At 35.4% G+C, this 21,519-nt stretch overlaps 1 protein-coding gene across 1 annotated transcript in view; it reads left to right on the forward strand.

Moving 5' to 3' along the window:
* Nucleotides 1–21,519, forward strand: part of LOC107595956 (protein unc-13 homolog B-like) — a 40,835-nt gene that overhangs the window by 10,083 nt on the left and 9,233 nt on the right. Inside the window, exons 12-34 of the mRNA XM_016286558.1 lie at nt 583–746; nt 1,132–1,282; nt 3,137–3,205; nt 4,748–4,837; nt 6,197–6,337; nt 8,313–8,506; nt 8,588–8,673; nt 8,807–8,842; nt 9,493–9,534; nt 10,554–10,680; nt 10,944–11,040; nt 12,391–12,534; nt 13,097–13,174; nt 13,313–13,390; nt 14,186–14,206; nt 14,425–14,463; nt 14,795–14,821; nt 15,010–15,030; nt 15,125–15,208; nt 17,737–17,784; nt 19,225–19,245; nt 20,028–20,054; nt 20,232–20,288. Of these exons, the coding sequence (XP_016142044.1) occupies nt 583–746; nt 1,132–1,282; nt 3,137–3,205; nt 4,748–4,837; nt 6,197–6,337; nt 8,313–8,506; nt 8,588–8,673; nt 8,807–8,842; nt 9,493–9,534; nt 10,554–10,680; nt 10,944–11,040; nt 12,391–12,534; nt 13,097–13,174; nt 13,313–13,390; nt 14,186–14,206; nt 14,425–14,463; nt 14,795–14,821; nt 15,010–15,030; nt 15,125–15,208; nt 17,737–17,784; nt 19,225–19,245; nt 20,028–20,054; nt 20,232–20,288 (1,842 nt within the window). The remainder of the gene's footprint in view (nt 1–582; nt 747–1,131; nt 1,283–3,136; nt 3,206–4,747; nt 4,838–6,196; nt 6,338–8,312; nt 8,507–8,587; nt 8,674–8,806; nt 8,843–9,492; nt 9,535–10,553; nt 10,681–10,943; nt 11,041–12,390; nt 12,535–13,096; nt 13,175–13,312; nt 13,391–14,185; nt 14,207–14,424; nt 14,464–14,794; nt 14,822–15,009; nt 15,031–15,124; nt 15,209–17,736; nt 17,785–19,224; nt 19,246–20,027; nt 20,055–20,231; nt 20,289–21,519) is intronic.

Raw genomic sequence — 21,519 nt, forward strand, 5'->3', positions numbered from 1 at the left:
GACAAAAAAGAATAAATGCAAAATAAAAACTTTGGCTTTATCTGAAGCTTGTGACTTGCACAACAGTTTTCATGGCAACGAACGCTTCTTCTTTGTGTGTGAAAGTTGTTTATAAAGTGTGATATGCTGAATATAAACAAAGGTTATTGCACAACTCTGGAATAATTGATTATGAATGGTCAGTCACTTAATTCAGTAGGCAAATATTTCTGTGAAATTAACCCTGGATGCTAGAATTGAATGTTGCCTTAAATGATTTCTTTCTCCTAATTTAATGTCAGTGTATACACAAATTAAAACATTTTATAATTAAAAGTTAATATATATTAACTAGAAGTCACAAAAAGCAACATTATTCAATAATCCATTATCCAATAATAATATATTCTGTAGAAGTAGTGTTCATTGGTTAAACAACCAATGTGTTGCTTAATGTTAAGATTTACAATATTATTGTAAAGTGTTACCCATAATTAGAGCTTTTTAGAATTGTAAGAGATAAATATTATCATATATGTTTGGCACAATAATTTATGTAGCAAAACACATCACTTAGCCTCGTTCTCCCTCTCTTTTTCGTAGAATTGTTTTCACTTTGTGACAGACATTGAAGGACAAGGTGTGGTGAAGTTGCCCACAGCACGAGGAGATGATGCCTGGAAGGTCTACTTTGATGAGGTTGCTCAGGGTATTGTAGACGAGTTTGCCATGCGCTACGGAATAGAATCCATCTATCAGGCCATGACGTAAGCCCTGGAGCATTTTGTTTGTATTCTGACAGTTATAAGTCCTTTGCTGTTGACAGGATTGTGGTATTGAAGGTGGAAGAGAGCGCTGTACATTCACTCCCCCCACCTACAATCCCTGCCGGTACCGAGACTCGAACCCGCGATCTTTGGGTTACAAGTCTGACTCTCTAACCATTTGGGTTCAGTTGTACACCTTTCCAAACAGAATATTAATTAACAGTTTAATTCTAAATAATTTAAATTATTAAATAAATACTAACATAATAATTCAATAGTGGGACTTGTTTTGGTGAGAAGCACTGAATTACAATTGAAGGACTGCATAGCTGTTGTAGAAATACATTCTCAGTTTCTTACTGGATGTCTGTCTGTCCACCTGTAGGCATTTTGCATGTCTGTCCTATAAATACATGCTGCCTGGTGTCCCTGCGGTAATGAGCACACTCCTGGCCAACGTCAACGCATTCTACGCTCATCCCACCTCAGTCACCAATGTCTCCGCCTGTGACCGCTTCACTGCCTCCAACTTTGGGGTAATGCTAACTCAGCATCGCACACATCCAATATGGCCTGACCACTGTAAGGACAGTTTAGGGTTTGATTATTCCCTGGGTGCATCGACAGTAAAGATTCTCAAAACAATGACAAAAAATAGCAATGTAGCGTTACATTTTCTTTGTCACTGAATGAAAATGTACCTTCTCGTGTGGTGCCAATAGCCTTGTGAACAGCACACTGACATATAGCGCCATTGTGCACTCATGGACCGTTCCCAATCCCATCCCCCTTTCTCTCTCTCCCACTTCTCTTCCTGTCTAGCTACTGTCCTTTCATTATAAAGGCAAAAATGCCAAAAATAAATCTAAAAAAAAAAAAAAGTTCCATCTTATTATAAAAGCTACGGTATTTTGAATAAAACTGAGCTGTTGTCAAAACGTACAGTACCATTCAAAGTTTTTTTTTAAATAAAATAATATATGTTGTCATAAAAGATTTATATTTGAAATAATTATTAAAATAAATTATTTTCACCACACATGAATAATAATAAGAAATGTGTCTTGAGAACCAAATCAGCATATTAGAATTATTTCTGAGGGATCATGTGACACTGAAGACTGGAGTAGTGGCTGCTGAAACCACAGGAATAAATTATATTAATAATAATATATTAAAATAGACATATAGATTAATATTAAATAAATATAAAATGTATACTAAAACATTTATTTTAAATAGTAATATTTTCCACAATATTACTGTTTTAATATATTTCTAAAATCCATATAAAATATAATAAAAACTTAAACATTTGCTTAGTGTGGATTTCTAATTTATTATTATTATTATTTTTTTTTTTTAGATATTATCATTTGTATCTTTATTTGACTTCTATTACCTGTACAGCACTTTGGTCAACCCTGGGTTGTTTTTAAATGTGCTTTATAAATAATGAATGAATGAATTAATGAATAATACAATTTTAAATACATTTTAAAATCGTATAAACCTCAAACCTTTGAACAGTAGTCTGAACTACTGAGTAGTTGGATGATACCGATGCATAGTGTACCAATATAGTCTGTAGAAAGAGTCACTGAAAAATCCCCACAGCTAATGCACAGACTAATCATCTGTCTTGAACATGCAAACACAGAAAAGCAATGCAATCATTGAAAAGTCTTAGTGCTATTGTACTAAATGTCAGTGCTTTTGGAATGTAGCTCAGCCAAATTCAAAGACCAGAAATACCTGTTGTATAAAATATAATGTCACATTTGATCACAAGAGTGATCGTGAGTTTGATTGTTATAATCAGAGTCACATAAAACCTTTGATACCAAACCCACTGAGGCTCTCATACGACACAGCTGAAGATGCTGTCATGGCAGCCTCTGATTCTATCTAAGGATAAATACAGCTGCTTGGATTTGTGCACAGCACAAACGCTCCCATCCCCTCCCTTTCTTGTCCTGGACCCTTCTGCTGTATCACTTTTGCTCATACAAGGATTTTTGAAAAGATACAACATAGTGAATAACTGAGACCTTGTCAGTGGCCCTGACCCTTTGATTCCCTTTCAGGTTTTCTCATTGCCATGAGACGGATTTATCCAAAAGCCTGTCTCTGGTGTGTTTTTACAGGATGTTTCTGTTCATGTGTGTATGTGTGTCCACGCTCTGCATCCTTGGCTCAAGGTCTAGATTCCATTCAAAAGGGAGTTTGGTATCAGAGAAACACTCTTGTGGGGCTTTAAAAATTTTTGCTCTGACTCTGTAACTAAATCATACTTTACCTTTCCAAATACAGAAAGCAACAGCCAATCCTTTTTGCTTGTTTGTTTAACTTTATTCACCACTGATTCATTTTTCTCTCTGTTAATGCAGAAAGATCGGTTTGTTAGACTGCTGGATCAGCTCCATAACTCTCTCCGTATTGACCTGTCAACATACAGAGTAAGTATTCATCATGTTCATTAACTTACCTTAATCTATAAGCACAGTTGAGGATGGTGTGGTGTAAAACTAATTACAGCTTAATTGGAACATGACATACAATAAAAAAATATTTTGTTCACACATGTTATTTACCTTCATTTTATCCTTGGTTAAATTTTTTTGGTTTAAATATTTCCCACGCTCTTCATTAAAACTGTTGTCTCCTTGGTAAACTTTTTAAATTGTAAATGTATTTATTTATTTATTTATAAACTGATAGATCTGTAGTCATTAATAAGTCATTAATCTTTCAATCTTTTTTCATTATTCCATTCCATTCTCCAAAATGCTTCTCACCCTGCTGGACGCGACACCTGTGCCTCCAATATCACAGTTCCCGTTTACGTCATTCAATTCGTTTATCTTTGAGCACACATTCATGGTTTGTTTCATTGCCCACTCCGTTGGTTTACCCTATAAAGTAGGGCTGCACGATTAATCAAATGCGATTGTCATGCGTATCTTGTCAGTAAAGCCGGTTCTGTGATTAGTAGTAAATCTCTAGCATGTGCTTTCAGATGGAGCGGCATTTACTACACAGAGCCGTAGTTCACTGACAAGCTACTCAAAGTCGCAGACGATTTAATCGCGCAATTATGAAATCGAAGAAATTGTTCTGCGATTATGAAAGATGTTTGCGTAGCTTGTCAGTGAACTACGGCTCTGTGTAGTAAATGCTGCTCCATCTGAAAGCACATGAAAATACCACATTTAATAACATGTTTTTACTCCAAACTCACTTCATAACATCAGTCGAGTGTTTGAAATAAATCCTTCTGTGAGATGATGTGGCTTCTTACACAGAATAAGGCATGCAACATATTTCATAGTATTCAAGCAGTGATAAAGGCTATGTCGATTAGCATTGCATTATTATATACTTTATTATAATAAAATATATAATAAGAAAAACTTGGATAAAAAGTGGAGTCATGGACAAGAGTAAAACAATACAATTTATGCATTAACAGAATTTTTGCAAAAAATTATTGGAGGCATAATAAAATAATTGTAAGTTTTAATGTGACTGTTATGTAACCAAGTTGAAAAATCAGATGGTTTGAATAAAAAATCATACCTGTTTGTAAAATGTGAATGCTCATGCACAAATCATGATTCGCTAATCAGTATGAACTTTCAATTTTTCAAAATTTAACATAACATTTAGGACAAAATCAATCCACACACACACAAAAAATCATTGTGCTCTTAGAATCATGGAATGTCAATTATATACAGTATATTCATTATAAAAATATACATTTCAGAACAATATGCAGTCTGAGATGCAGGTGATCACAGTCAGGTCTATATATATATGTTTTTCAATTGGTTTTGAGAGTGGCTAGCATGAATACATTTTATAATGATATATAGACTTGATCAGTAAACTTTGTGCATATGTTTGTTATTTCTCCTGAAGTATCTATTTTACAAATGTCATATTGTGCTTCTCACTCAAGCTTCCCGTGATCTTAATTCTGTCCCTTTGATCTCCAGAATAATTTCCCAGCCAGCAGTAAACCACGTCTAGCAGATCTCAAATCCACAGTGGATTTGCTGACTAGCATTACATTCTTCAGACTGAAGGTAAGATAACGTACCTTTAAATCAGATCAAGCAATGGCATGCTGTAGTGCCCTTCTTGCTGTTTTATACTGTGTTTGGGAGATGCAGGGATGTGGGTCTTATTTGTAATACATATATTGAGTGACAGATCCTATAGAGATGAGTAATTCAATTGTGTTTCATACAGTCTTGAGTAAACGCTCCATCATTTCTGTCTGCCTGAGTTCATACAGTAGAAAAGGATAATAGATGGTTTGAGATGAAGATTGATTTCTTTGTGCTGTAAGAGAGAGGCTTTTGTGCGGGCTTTCATAACTGAGATTAGTCACTATTGATTTGTTAGAGGGTGTTACTTTGTTTTTATATAGCCATATTTAGGGGTGTAAATCGGATGGTTCGTCACGATACGATATCGATTCTCATACCCAGCGATACGATATTTGCAGATACCTCAAAAAATTCTACGATACGATTCGATTCGATACAGGAGTATATCGATCGATATTATGATATTATATACCTATTTTAAACAACCGTCTACATTTTTATTAACTCACAAATGCAACCAAAATATATAACATGAACATTTATCTGAAATTTTCACATCCTGTACCTCAATTGGGACATTCACAACAAAAAAATAGGCCTACACTTTTTTTTTTTTTATAAAATTTTCAGGTACGCTACAGAAATGTAATAATCAAACATAAAATAAGTGCATAGTCTTCAGTGTATAAATTAAATATAGATTAATCATTTTTGATGTTACAAAGGTTATTTAGTCAGGAGCAGTGAGCACTTGTATTTTTCTTTGACAGCATTAGATTTATTATTAGTTTGCTTTCACTTTAAGAATGAAAGCACGGATTTAACTACTGATACACATGCCTTTTCTTTCTCAACTGTTTACGTTAAGACATATGGCTAACCGACTGTGTTTACTAGGATATTCGCCAAATGTGCGTTTTGAAGTAATTTTGTCTGTATTTATTCATCCATGCACAAAAAAGCAGAAGAGAGCTAGTAGTATTCACGCGGTGTAGACGCGGCTGTCTGTGTGCGTGCGCTTCAGATGTGTGCACAGAAAACTTCTCACACAGTGCTCGACTGTTCCGCCAACAATCCCGAGCGTCTTTTATGCTCACCTTGTGCCTTCGGGCAGTCCTTATATCGAGTCCTGATTCGTGAGTTTGAACAAGAATGCACGCGTTGTCGGTAATGCTTAGACGGACATTATGTGAAAATGTGGACAGTGCCAAAATAAAGGTGCCTATTTATACTACAGATATCGATATTTTACGCGTGGCGCATCGATCCATATCGATGAATCGTTACACCCCTAGTCATATTCTTGTCTTCTCTGGCGCCCCCTGTGTCCAGGTTCTGGAACTGCAGTCTCCCCCTCGTGCCGCCCATGTGGTCAGGGACTGTGTGAAAGCATGCCTCAACTCCACATATGAATACATCTTTAACAACTGCCAAGAGCTGTACAACAGACAGTTCCAGCCGGCCGTGGAACCTGTGAGTAAACACATTCACGTCCTGCATAGGTGTTTGTTTGTATACACACAGATGGGGAATGCTTACACCATGTTTGGGTATCTCTGCTTCGATTATGTCATCATTAGAGGTTGAATTTCTCATGGGTAATACCAGCATTTCAACCTGGGACATCAGCCTAAAATTAGTAATATTTTATAGAATTTATCAGTTACCATAGAGACCACGTTTGTTCATAAAGGTCAGGCCTATGAATCATCAGTTTAATTCGGAGTTTCTTCGATAGACTTTTACTATCTATCTATCTATCTATCTATCTATCTATCTATCTATCTATCTATCTATCTATCTATCTATCTATCTATTAGTGCTGGGCGGTATGATCAAAAATTTATATCACGGTATTTTTCAAAATTTGACCGATTTCACGGTACATGACGGTATTTTTTTTTCATGCATGACCGGGTGTTAACCATATTTTGTACTGATTGAGAGAGGAAATACTGCAGTATATTGACTTAGAATGCCCTATTTTACTGTCATGATGAGTGAATATTGTCAAAAAATACCACACTAAATAGTGACTAAACATGACCCCTTTAATGTTAACCAGGAGTCACTCTCATTTATAATCGCTGCATCGTCTGATAAAATCAACATGTATCTACTACACTAAAGAGCGGCTATGTGGTTGTTTTGGCTGTATTACTTTTTTGTCTCATGCAGCACACTGCCTGCGTCTGAGTAACAAACTAAAAAAAACAAAAAAGTGCATGTGATATTAACAGACGAACTACGCTCATATTTATAATTCCAAACAATCAGTAAGTGACAGGTGCTAGAAAACGCTGTTTTGTACTCATTTATTGACGAGTCTGAATGCGCTGCTTCTCTGCCGCTCACTGCACAGAACAGACGCCGAGAGAGGGGACACTTCTCCGGGAAAGTCAGACCTCGCGTTCGCTGGACAGCACTGGCGAAATCTTCCAACTGAACCATAGCTAAGGTTTATCCAAAAAAGTCGCTAGGTTTGTCAGTATGAATATTCTATGGGAAAAATCAGCTAAAAGGGTCTGAAAGTTGCTAAATCTAGTGCTAAAGTCGCGCTCGTATGTGTGAGACGCAGGGGGCGGTGGATATTTGTGGTGGTCAATGTGGATATTGTGAATGAGTTCTTCTGTGCCATCACGTTCTATTCTACAGCTTTAGTTTCTGAACTTTCACGCTTAGTAACACATACAGCTGTTCCCTCACCACAGTGCAACAGTGAAAAAGGACCCCTTTCAAACAGTGTTGGGTTCCGAACGTTGTTTAAGCGACATACACCGGTATTGCAGTATTTTAAAAATTCATATCATAACAAAAATAAACACCGGTATTCGGTATGAACCAGTATACCGCCCAGCACTACTATCTATCTATCTATATCATTTTTTCATTTAGTTTGTTTTATCTGTTCTATCTGTTTATTTCTATATCTGTCTGTTTTTTCTATATCTATTTGTTCTTTTGTCATTTCATCTGTTGCTCTGTCTGTCATTTTGTCTGAGATTTTGTTGTTCCTCCTTTTGTTTTGTTTGTTATTTTGTCATTTTATCTATCTGTTTCTATATCTATCTCTTTCTATATCTGTTTTTCTATATCTGTCTCTGTTTCTGTCTTTCGTTCTGTCATTTTATCTGTCGCTCTGTTATCTCTGTATGTCATTCTGTCTTAGTTTTGTCGTTTTATGTCATTTAATGTGATTTTATCTCTTTCTATGTCTGTCATTCTGTCTGTCGTTTTGTCATTCTGTTTGCCCTCTGTTATTTTATCTGTCAGTCTTTCTTTCTATATCATATCTGTCATTCTGTCATTATATCTGTCGTTCTTTGTTGTTTCATCTGTTGTTCTATCTACCTGTTTATCTTTATCTGTCTATCCATTTATCTATTTTTCTTTTGTTCTATCATTCTAATGGTGTTCTGCCATTTCATGCAATTATTCTATACCACAGAAAACACAAGAAAAGAAAGAGGGAGAAGAGGGTGAAGAAGAGGAAGACAAAAAGGATGAGAAAGAGGAGGAACTTGCTGCTGTAGAGGAACCAGGACCAAGCATACAGAATTTGGACTTCTGGCCCAAACTCATCACCTTAATAGTTTCCATCATAGAGGAGGACAGGAACTCCTACAGCTCAATCATCAATCAGTCAGTCACTGCACAGATGCACACACAATATTACACACAAGACATTGAGCTGAGCTGTTTAACCTGGTGTGTCCTGTGCAGGTTTCCTCAGGAGCTGAATGTGGGGAAGGTCAGTGCCGAGGTCATGTGGACACTCTTTGCTCAGGACATAAAGTATGCACTGGAAGGTATGAAGAAATATACATTTATATTTATGGGAAGTTTGTGTGTCCTTAAAGTATGTCTGTGTTCACTGCAAATTTATTTGAGATTGGTCCTAACATCATTCCATCTTGCCTTTTTATCTGTCTCTGTCTTCAGCTTCTAATCATATCGTCTACAAACATTGGAAGAATGGTAAAGGTCATAATGCTATAAGGCCTTTTGGAGTCATGAGAGTGAGAACTTGGGCATACATTTCTTGTTAAAGATGCAAGATAATTACACCACTCTGTTGTACGCCAAGTAATGTGTTCCCTCAAAGGAGCTATAATCTACTGTACATCCTTTAATAACAGCTTCTATAGCTTTGATACCAAGTGGAATGTTAGTACAGTTAGGATGATTAAGTACAATATCTGCCCTAATTCCTCCTCATTACATCACCATGATTGTGTGGGCCAAGTTTCTAAGTACTGAATAATAAATATGGCTGGTGTTTTGTTAATTTGCTCGTAGTTTTCATTTCAAAAGAACAAAGGAAATCCTCTTTGCTATGTTAAAACCCCTTTAAAGGTTCAAAGCCCTCTTTTTAGTCTTGAGTCCTCACTCTCTCTCATTGCTACAGCAGAGTTAGAGAATAGAACTCCCTGGTTTCCTTTTAGATCTTCCAAGTAGGAGTAAACTAGAGATAGACTCCTCATTAAAAAAAGTAATCTTTTTCTTTTGATGCCAGCATGCTTTTCTTTTGAAACCACCCCTTCCATTGCACACCTGCACTTTTTTCCATTCTTTCACAAGTATTCTTCATTTCTCCATTCTGTCCTGCCTTGTTTTCTTGATTTTAGCACCTGCCACATCCCATATTCGCAGACTTGATTTTTATGCTGGTAAGACATATGGTTAAGTGTCTGTAAGAGTTGATGTGTGCACATGTACACTATTGTTCAAAATACAATATTGTTTGCCGGTTGGTAAGATTTTTGGATGTTTTAGAAGAAAGTCTCACCAAGGCTGCATTTAATTGATCAAAAATAAAATGTAAAATAAAAATGTATTATTACAATTTAAAATAACTTTTCTATTTTTGTATATTTTAAAATTAATTTCTGTTATGTTAAAGCTGAATTTTAGCAGCCTTTTTATTTCTTTTTTTATGATCAATTTTTAGCAACATTTCTTTTTTTATTATTATTATCAATGTTAAAACAGTTGTGCTGCTTAATAATTTTGTGGAAACCATGATACATATTTACATTCTGAATGTAATTCTGAATATAAAATTTAAAAGGACAGGCATTTATTTTAAATAGATTGTTTTTATTTTCTATTTTATTTTAAGTCTTTACTGTCACTTTTGAACAATTTAACGCAACCTTTGCGGAGTATTAATTTATATATTTTTTTTAAATCACACTGTCTTCAAACTTTTGAATGGTAGTATATGTGTGTGAAATGCATTTCTTAAGGTCCTTGCACACTGAGTCAGAAATTTTTGTATGCGTTTTTCCGTTTTTTTTTTGTATTCGTCATCCTTTCCTATCAAAATGCTTGCTACGGATGCGAAAACGCAGAAAATCGAACCTGGTCCGAATTTTTTTATGACGGACGAAAGTTTCGGAGGCAGTGTGTAAACGTGATTGACACAAGGTGAGGTCGTATTTATTTTTCAACATGTGAAAATTTCGGACAAAAAATTCGGACTCAGTGTGCAGAGACATTTAGCATTAGCCTCCATGAGTGAGTACAGCTTGAAGACTTTCAGATGAAAAAGCAGTTCATTCCTAGTTTATAGCTCGTTGGAGAATACATATGTTGAAGCCGAAGGAGAGTAAATGTTTACTGGGTGAAATTCGTGACAAGGTAAAACGAAAGTAAATCTGTTTACTCATGGTTGTTGTTTCCCCAGAGCATGAAAAGCTGAGGTTTTGTAAAAGTGCGGACTACATGAATCTGCATTTCAAAGTCAAATGGCTCTTCAACGAATACGTCTGTGACCTGCCCGCCTTCTCCGACACCGTCCCAGAGTACCCATCGTGAGTCACACTGCTTCTAAAACTCTTTCAGAGCATCTTTGGCTAAACTTTTCTCTCTTTTCTTCCCAAAAGCTGCAGTTTGTTCTTCTTTTGAGTAGTTTTATGTTCTCACTGTCATCACCTACAGTCCCAAATCGATTAGGATGCCTCGTTGATGCTTTCCTCTGTTGTTTAAACGTTCTTGACCACTTGCTGCTTCGCTGCCCTCCTGCTTTATTCCTCCTCCTGTTTCTCTATATTTTGTTTTCATTTCCCATCTGTAGGTGGTTTCTGCCATTTGTTCTCCAGTGGCTGGCTGAGAATGAAGAAGTGTCGATGGAGTTTATGCATGGAGCCCTTGAGAGGGATAAAAGAGAGGGGGTATGGTTCAGAAACTGCTGTATAACCTTTCTGTGTGGTCTGCTCTCTTATATATGGCTTTCTACTGTTGGTCTACCAGGCTTTAAAACATTCCTTTTCAAATAAAATTGCTGCTTGCTGTCTACTACCTGTTAGGTGGATGGTTTTTCTTCAAATTAACTGACTTTTTCTTTTAGTTATGTAAAGGCCCAATTTAAATGGTTTTGAGAAATGCTTTCTAAAATGCCTTTCAACATTTATTTATGCTAATTTTCTAATGTCTTTGATGGATAAAAATTACAATATATTGTATAAAATACAATATATTTTTCAAAATTTGGGGGTTGGTAAAAAGTCTCTAATACTCTCCAAGGATGCATTTACAGTGGGGAAAAAAAGTATTTAGTCAGCCACCAATTGTGCAAGTTCTCCCACTTAAAAAGATGAGAGAGGCCTGTAATTTTCATCATAGGTATACCTCAACTATGAGAGACAAAATGAGAAAAAAAAATCCAGAAAATCACATTGTAGGATTTTTAAAGAATTTATTTGCAAATTATGGTGGAAAATAAGTATTTGGTCAATAACAAAATTTCATCTCAATACTTTGTTATATACACTTTGTTGGCAATGACAGAGGTCAAACATTTTCTGTAAGTCTTTTTACCGAGGAATTTATCAATTAATTCTTTAAAAATCCTACAATGTGATTTTCTGGATTTTTTTTCTCATTTTGTCTCTCATAGTTGAGGTATACCTATGATGAAAATTACAGGCCTCTCTCATCTTTTTAAGTGGGAGAACTTGCACAATTGGTGGCTGACTAAATACTTTTTTGCCCCACTGTATTTGATAAAATATATGGTGAAAATACTTATATTGTGAAATATTAAATTACAATTTAAAAGAACTTTTTCTTTTTAATATTTTTTATGGAAACCTTGAGGCATTTTTCAAGTTCAAAAGAACCAGCAGATCCTGAAATTAATAATTTTAATGTGTATTTTGTTAAAATATCTATTTTTATTAGTTTCCACCACACAAACCATTTTGCCACAATTTTGTCCCCCTGAAAATTATAGTGCTTATTTACTAATGAGTAAGCACTCATATATCAAGTCATATAAGTCAAGTCATATATCACTTTTGAACAATATTTTAGCATAATTTCTCATTTTGTCAAGTTATGCAGAAAGCTGTGAAAATGTTTTATTTCTGTATTTTTAAGATTCATAAAATGTTGTCGTAAAATGCATATCATTCTCATGACATTTGGACCTTGTAATGAAATAAATGAAATAAAAACATACAAAACACACAAGGCAAAAAGTTCCCATAGCTGAAGAAACGTCTCTCCTGTCTTTTCCACAGTTCCAGCAAACATCTGAGCATGCCCTGTTTTCATGTTCAGTCGTGGACATCTTCACTCAGCTCAACCAAAGCTTTGAGATCATCAAGAAATTAGACTGTCCTGATCCTGCAGTGGTTGCCCAGTACAACCGACAATTTGCCAAGGTGAAGATCAACAGACCTTAACCATACTATATACTACATTCAAAAGATGGTTCCAGAGAAGCTGGAAGATAGACAAGCAGAGACATAATAGATGGAAAATGGTGGCAAGAGAAATATAAGCTGCTGGCACACAGATTGTTTGTCTTTAAACCATCACCATCTGTTTCTTAGCTTGTGAGTCATATTTAACTTAGACGCCTGACGCAGAGACATCTTTGTTGAAGCCTACACAGGTTTTGTAGGAGCTGAGATGCGTTTACATTTTATTATATTTTAGTGAAGACTGTGACTAAATACTAAATGCAATTATCTGACATGTCCATAATAGGGGTATATTCTGATATTATTTTTTAATGGTAATCAGCATATTGAGGTCTATTTCAGGGAACAAAACAGCACTTAATGCATCTTCCCATGAAAATTCATTAGTTTTCAACAACAAAGTAAATTCCAGAAAATCTTTCGTTTCAGATTACCAACTCTGTACAAGGTGTAGTTCATTTACTCTACATACCGTTTAGGTGTAATAGTGTTCTTTCTTTTCCTTTTTCCCCCTTACCAGACTATCACCAAAGTGCTCCTGCAGTATTGTGCTATTCTAACCAAGGGTTTCTCCTCGTACTGCGAGAAAGAAAAGACAGTGAGTGTTAACAAACACTCAAACACTAACATTTTTGAACTTATTTGTTGTCTGCTATTGTACAGTAAGAATCCATGTAGGTCTGAGTTGTCTCACTATCTGTATTGTGCTGTTCGCTCTTTCCTGCCTCTCCTGCAGCCCTGTGTGTTGATGAACAACGTTCAACAGATGCGTGTGTTGTTGGAGAAGATGTTTGAATCTATGGGGGCAAAACAGGTGAGTGAAGCATGAAGTTATAACGGGTTTTTAAAGGCCTTTTTCGTAGACTTGCTACAGATGCAACACTATTACAAAAATGTTTTGTGGTGGTACTATGGTGAATTGACATATAACAGGGACGAAGCCACTTCAAATGTCCAGGAAACTATGCTTACCATGGTACTTTTTTTGTTTGTGCAACAAAAATGTGGTGCCTTATAAGGTCCACTATCGTTCAAAATTGTGGGTTTGTCAAGAATTATCATACATTTTTGAAAGTCTCTAATGCTGACAAAGACTGCAATTATTTGATCAAAAATACAGTAAAAACTTTAATATTGCTAAATAAATAATTAAAACTGTTTTCTGTTTTAATATATTTTAAAATATAATTTAGTCTCAAATAATTATTCTCAAAGCTGATTTTTCAGCAGCCTTTACTCCGTTAAAGTAAAATTAAAGTAAAAAAAAAATAAAATCTTGCAGACCATAAACTTTTGAATGGTGGTGTACTTCATTTTGCCAAAAATCTAAAACAGCATCACATATAACCTCAGAATGCACCGATTTACCCTGAATTTGTGTGCAATTTTTTTTATGCTGCTTAGAGTATTGAGTAGTTTAAGTCTGTGTAACTGGAGAAACTGAAGTGTATGGTTTTGGTTTGATGACGATGGGCATGCTGACATTTTGCGCATGATATACCAATGAACTGAATGTTTATTATCTGTCATGAGTGTAGATATGTGTGTGTGCGTAGTGAATGTTTATGGTTGCTGAGCTAACCATATGCATATTTTTGTGTATGTGTAGTATACTGTTGAGGAAGAGCGGGTAGGTGAAGCGATGTATTTGTGTGGATGAACCATCCCTAACCCTCTGTGGGATTTGTGTGCCTTAGTAGATGTTGTATTTAGACCCTTTCACTAGGTTGCAGTGCCCTTTTTGCACCACCTTACGCCACCCATATGATTTCAGCCGTCCATAGTGTTGTTCTCTTAGTATAAAATCCCTAAATCACTCTTAACGTTGATCTCTATTTTCACTCCCAGCTGGAGAATGAGGAGGAGCCTGAGGACGATGAGGAGGAGGTGTGTTGAGAGCGTCTATGGATAGGGTCCAAAATGAACTGCTAATTACCTGCCAATCATAAGTGAATTGAGAAAATTTAAATGTAGAAAATTATGGTCCATCCTTTTTTTCATTTAAAAAAAAAACAAAACATTCATGATTTTTATTTTGGTGCTTGGCCACATTTAATAATAATTTGGTCTTCTAAACTTCTAAATCATTTAAATATCTTCCAGTTAGACAAAGATGTGTGTTTGTGTATGCAAATGTAGTCTTGTTTATGAGTGTATGTGTTAAAAACTAGGAGTCACAAACACAAAATTCTGTTTGTTTTGGTCTCCTTCTGCTCAGGGCATCACTGATGATGAAGGCAATGAGGTCTGTACACTCAACACTGCGGTACTGAGAAATGTGTGAGGCCATGAATGCATATGCGTATGTGTGTGCGTGTTAGTGTGGGTGTTTTGCAAGATTTTGTGTAAATCAACAACTACCTAGCACCTTTTATTTCTTTTTTGTTCTTTGTTTCACTATTACTCATCTTGTCGTTCATTTTTCATTACCAGTCGGATGAATCAGATGCTAAGGTGAGAAACAGGCATACGTCTCACCTGATGTGCTTCTTTATGGAGCTGTTTATAAAACATATGAAATATTATAAATGGCTGTTCACACTGACAGAGATATGCAGTGACAAAGCGACCGGATGCAGTGCAGCAATTACCATACAGTCTATGCCTACTAAGTGACGTGACATGTGGCCAAGTATGGTGACCAATACTCGGAATTAGTGCTCTGCATTTACCCATCCAAAGTGCACACACACAGCAGTGAACACACACACACACACCGTGAACACACACCCGGAGCAGTACAGTACAGTACAGTGTCTTTTTAGCACTGAAATTTTCAACAGCGCAGATAGTTGCACTACCGCTAAAAGTTTTGGGGTCTTTGAGGTTTTTGTTTTAAGTTAATGTTTAGGTTTTTTAAGTTAAGTTTTTTTTATGTTTTAAAAAAGACTGTAATATTGTATAAAACATTTTTTTAATATGTAATGTAATACATATATATAAAAAAAAAAAAAAAAATTGTAACCATGTAACTAATTTTTTATCAGTTTAATACACCCTTTCAGAATAAACTTTATTCGATTCACAATTATTTTTTATTAATTTTCTTAACAAAATGAGATTTAAGACAAATTATAAATTAAATGTGTCCTTTTATTATTGCTTGGACAAAATGCTGCACATTTCTTTGTGAAATTGAAATATAACACTATAATAATATACTAATATAGCACTTGTAAATTATTGCTCTTTTGTTGGTTTTGATTGCTTCTATTGTCCTCATTTGTTAGTCGCTTTGGACAAAAGCGTCTGCTAAATTACAAAATTTTAATATAATGGAAATGTAAATAACAAAACTACATTGAAATTTTAAAACAAGCCCCAAATCAAATAAATAAGTAACACAAATAAAATAAATCTCTTCATATAAACAAAATAAGGCTTTGTGCTCTTTCTATTTAAAATTAGAGGCAACCACTGCATTTTAATCATGATCCAGACAAAGATGCTGCATACATGCATCATGAGCAGTTTTTAATCTAGATTGGATTGTATAATTTCGAAATTTGAAGCAAAAACAGAATGGTTTGACTTCAGTTTTGTGAAACTATACATAAAAATATCTGCTTCTGCACAGAGGACGAGCAGAATGAGACGCAGATTCACTCTCTGCCAGCAGGTGGTGCTTAAAACGTTTCCTTGGTTTCCGCTGTAAATATGCATTATACAGAGGCAAGATGAAAAGAAAAAATACCATCTAAACTGTTCTAAAGACAGTAAGTTCCCCTCAGACATGCATTCATATAAACTCCTACCCCTAAACGAATTGTGATTTGTTTAGCATCTCAACCGATTTGAATTGTCACATATTTGAATCGATTTTCAACCGGCTCGCGGTTAATCGTTACATCCCTACTCAGTGATATGCAGTATAGGCATCTGTCTGGTTTTCATTTACTCGTTTCACTCATGGTGTCTTGTTTTTGTGATATGCAAGTGAAGGTTGTGCTTCACGAACTAAAGAAAATACAGGCTTTGAGAATGGAGATGAGTAAATGATGACAATGTTTGTTTTTGGGTGAACTGTCTCTTTAAGACAAAAGTTGATTAGTAAAATCTGATAGAACAGATGGGGCTTTAGGTTGCAGTCACATTCTGTTATGCACATTAAAGCCTAATTGACCCATTAATTGCGACCAGATAATTTAATGTAGCGCTAAAGCTTTAAAAAGAATCAAAAGCTTTTACTTCTATAGCTGGGATTTGTACCTTAATTGATTCCTGTATCCAACCAAGAGCAGTGAATCATGAGTGCATGAGTGAGGAATGAAATATATAGGTTCTCTCTATTCATATAGTAAATATAGTAAGTCTTAAATGAAGGTTAAAAGATATTGATTAATTCCATACAAATGCTATATTTTTAATTGGAGGTGAGTATTGGAGTACTCTGTGTGATGCGTCCTGTGGAGTTTGTGTTCTAGACTCCAGCTGTGATGTTAAAGGAACACTCCACTGTTTTTGAAAATAGGCTCATTTTCCAACTCCCCTAGAGTTAAACAGTTGAGTTTTACCGTTTTCGAATCCATTCAGCCGATCTCCGGGTCTGGCGGTAGCACTTTTAGCTTAGCTTAGCATAGATCATTGAATCTGATTAGACCGTTAGCATCTCGCATCTCTCGTAATAATCAAGGAACTTTGCTGCCATACCATGGGTGCAGCAGGCGCAATGATATTACACAGCACCTGAAAATAGGCTTATTGGAAGTTACCTAGCTGGGGACTATTTTCAGGAGCTGCGTAATATCATTGTGCCTGCTGCACCCATGGTACAGCAGCAAAGTTCCTTGATTATTACGCCGGAATGAGAGTATAGTTCCTAGCCATATCGGCCTAGAAAATCGCAACTTTTAATTTTCCGTCACAATTTCAGTCCATTAATTAATGGCTTGTGACGTAAAAAGCTGCATGTTTGTAAGAAAAACATCCATCATTAAGGCATTTTAACATTAACATAATCCATAATAACATTTCCTCCAGTTATCACAAATCAGTTATCCTTTTATCAGCTGTTTGAAGACTCATTCTGACGGCACCCATTCACTGCAGAGGATCAATTGGTGAGCAAGTGATGTAATGTGATTTTTAACAGGTTGGTGTTTCAAATTGGTGGCACACTGGACAGTAATTTGAAAATGTATGTTATATTTTTATTTGTAGATTGACAACAAAGAAAAGGAGAATAAGGTTGGTTTTGTAAAGAAAAAAGTGAACCCATTTGACTTTAGTGGCTTATTGTGTGTTGTGAAACCCTTTTGGTTGTATACCTTTCATTAGTTTGTATCATGTGCTCCTGTGATTATGGTTTAGATTGTGGTTATCCTGTTGCAACATTTTTCAATCATGGACCATCTTTTATTCCCATAATTTCCTGTCCTTCCCTCAGTATTGTATGAAAAAGTGGTCAAATAATGATAATTAAATAAAAATTAGAATTGGGACGATGCTGTCACGTTTCAATCAAAAGGACTGAAATAAAACAGCAGCAGTTTTAGGCTTAGCAGGCACTCTTTTAGTGACTGCACCTACAGTGTTAGTGCTTTGCTGTGTGTATTGTGTTATTGTGTTCAGGCAAATTTATCAATGAATTCTGCATTTTTAAGATGACTCTATGATGACAAATATTCTGCTGTCCTTGAGTCAGGTGTTGCTAGGTGTTGCCGTCAGTGTTCATGGTAATGTTCTTTAGCAATGAACTTTTTGACTGGTATGTTGGTGTGTGTGTGGGGAGAAATAAATAAATGCATAGATAGTGATGAGTAGCATCACAATTAATACCCAGGGCAGTACTGTTTGGTTAAAAAAAAATCCTACAAGCAACTGATACTATAATGTTTATATGTTATATGAACATACACTAGCATTCAAAAGTTTGGAGTCAGTTTATTTTTATTTTTTAACTTTATATTCATCAAAGAATATTGGGGAAACAATTATCACTGTTTCCATAAATTATTAAGCAGCACAACTGTTTTCAAGACTTTTTGAAAACTGACTGAAAAAAATTCAGCTTTGCTGGAATAAGTTACATTTTATAATACATTAAAATAGAAATTATAGTTAATCTAGTTAATGGTTATTTTAAATTGTAATAATATATCACAATCTTACTGTTTTTACTGCATTTTTAATCAAATAAATGCAGCATTAGTAAACATAGGAAATATCTTTAAAATAATGTAAATTCTTACTGACACCAAACTTTTAAAAGGCAGTATTTAATACATCGACACATAAACAATTTTTTTATTTTTTTAATTTGCAGTACTGTTGGTGAATCTCAAGTTTTAAAGCAGTTGATTAAATCAGCCTGTTCTAACCAGGTGGAACAATACAATCTATCTCTTCCTGTCTTAACCTGCTGCGACTGCAATGAGTATTTTGACATTTAACATATTTTTGACATTTTGACATATTTAAACATTGTCACATCGCACAGCAGTTTTTGCATCCTGGTTGTCGTGGTTATAGGCCAATTTTTCAATCCACTCTGTCTAGCTGTTTTTAATGGTCAAACGCATCCTATGTGAATGGCCCCTTGAGTATTCGGCTTGAGTATTCGGCGTATTTGCATTTAGTAGCTCTTTAAACTTTTTCTCTGTTTGTTTTCATTCTTATTGTCTTTTTGTTCATTCTTTCTTTCTGCAGTCTGTTGCTAAGAAAGAAAAGGTGTGTGCATTTCCAGTATTTTCGGTAGTACTAAAACAGTTATTTTAAATTGTAATAATATTTCACAATATTACAATGCTATAACAACTAAAATAGCAAATGTTTGCATTTATTTCCCTTAATGTCTTGAGTAATGCATCATAATTATGTGCTCATTTTCATTCAGCCTATTCAGTCTTGTGTGTTATTTGTGTATTTCTATGTTTCTTCATTCATGTGTTTGTTTCCATGTTCTGGCATCGGGGAAAAGAAGGACAAAGAGAAGGAGGTTTGTGTGCACACGCACGCACGCAGCTCACATGCTCACACACACACACACACACACACACACACACACACACACTGTTTGTCTGTGGTAGTGTTGCCCCATAGTCTCTGGATCACTGTGTGATATCATTATTGATAAGAGTAAGAACTGAACTGAGTCCCCTTCTTCGGTGAGTTCTTGAGCATCAAATCAGCATATTAGAATCATTTCTGAAGGATCATGTGACAGTGAAGACTGGAGTAATGACTGCTGAAAATTCAGCTTTGTATTCACAGGAACAACTTACATTTTAAATTAAAATAGAAAACAGTTATTTTAAATTGTAATAATATTTCACAATATTACAATGCTATAACAACTAAAATAGCAAATGTTTGCATTTATTTCCCTTAATGTCTTGAGTAATGCATCATAATTATGTGCTCATTTTCATTCAGCCTATTCAGTCTTGTGTGTTATTTGTGTATTTCTATGTTTCTTCATTCATGTGTTTGTTTCCATGTTCTGGCATCAGGGGGAAAAGAAGGACAAAGAGAAGGAGGTTTGTGTGCACACGCACGCACGCAGCTCACACGCTCACACACACACACACACACACACACACACACACACACACACACACACACACACTGTTTGTCTGTGGTAGTGTTGCCCCATAGTCTCTGGATCAACAGGACTCTGTGTGATATTGAATGTAATTTTGTTTCTCTGTCTCAAGGATGAGAACATGAACACAGAGGTGGGTAATAAGCTGATGCACATCTGTGTGTGTGTGGTACTTTCTGAAACATGATAGAACAAGGTCTCATTAGTGTGAGGAGCAAGCGTGTGCATAAAATCTGCTGGGAAGGAGAGATGTGTGCTGTTTGGCTGTGATCCTGTCCCCAGGGCTCCGGTACCTCATTGTCAGAGTGTTGTTTTTAGGTGGAATAGGATTCTTGTGCCCTGATGTGACACAAAAACAATTACCCATAATTCAAAGCTTAAATAATGATGTGCCTTAGGCAAATATGATTTACTTGTTGTCAAGATATGAATTACTTGCTGTCAGTGAATAAATGATCATTGTTTTGGTAAACACAGTAACAGATGCTTATTAAACTTTTTTCTTCTATCTTGGGGTGTTTTTCTAGAGCATAAGTCTAGAACGCTCATTAGGACAATCCATGTGTTTTATGGGTAGTTTAAGGTAGTCATGTGTTGCCAGGCTTTTGACTGAAGTCTGGTCAACTTTGCTACTTATTTTGGAAGTTCGGATCATTTTAATGACTTGAATCTTTTTCAGCAAAATAAACGAATCCTTTTTCAAGTAATTTTGTGTAGTTAATTTAAAATGTAAAATTTTCAATAGCCAAAATCCACACAAACCATGCACATATGCAATCTTTAATCATATTCTGAATTAGAAAATCATTATAATGCAACCAAAAGATAAATACTTCTGCGTCTTTTGGTATGAGTCTTTAATTCGTCATGTGACAGACACATAGACACTGTACAGGAAACAAAAAGCATTCATTCACCAAACTACGTATTTGTATCACAGTCATATGTTAAGGACTGAAAAGATGAACATGCACGGTTACAACAAAATGAACAAATTATTCATTATTTCAGAGTCATATAAAAATCATTCAAAATGAAAAAAATCATTCTTGACCCATTACTTACCAAAACCACCCACTTAATGTTATACTGAAATTTCAGCTTTGCCATCACAGGAATAAGTTACATTCAAAAATATTTCACAATATTACTGTTTTACTGTATTTTTGATCAAATTAATGCATCCTTGGTGAGCATAAGAGACTTTCAAAAACCTCTTTACAGAATCTTACTGTAGCGTCTGGACCAATCAAACACACAATTTTTCATTTGATTTAACAAATCAGTTATTCATTAGATTAACAAATCGTCACAGTCCCCTCACCCAATAAACTGGGTGCCAGGATGTCTGCAACGACACCAGGCCCCCCTGGTCCCCATGGTAACTAATGCTGATATCA

This window comes from Sinocyclocheilus grahami, unplaced genomic scaffold (assembly GCF_001515645.1).
Source record: "Sinocyclocheilus grahami isolate Dianchi unplaced genomic scaffold, SAMN03320097.WGS_v1.1 scaffold211.1, whole genome shotgun sequence".
Taxonomy (NCBI): domain Eukaryota; kingdom Metazoa; phylum Chordata; class Actinopteri; order Cypriniformes; family Cyprinidae; genus Sinocyclocheilus; species Sinocyclocheilus grahami.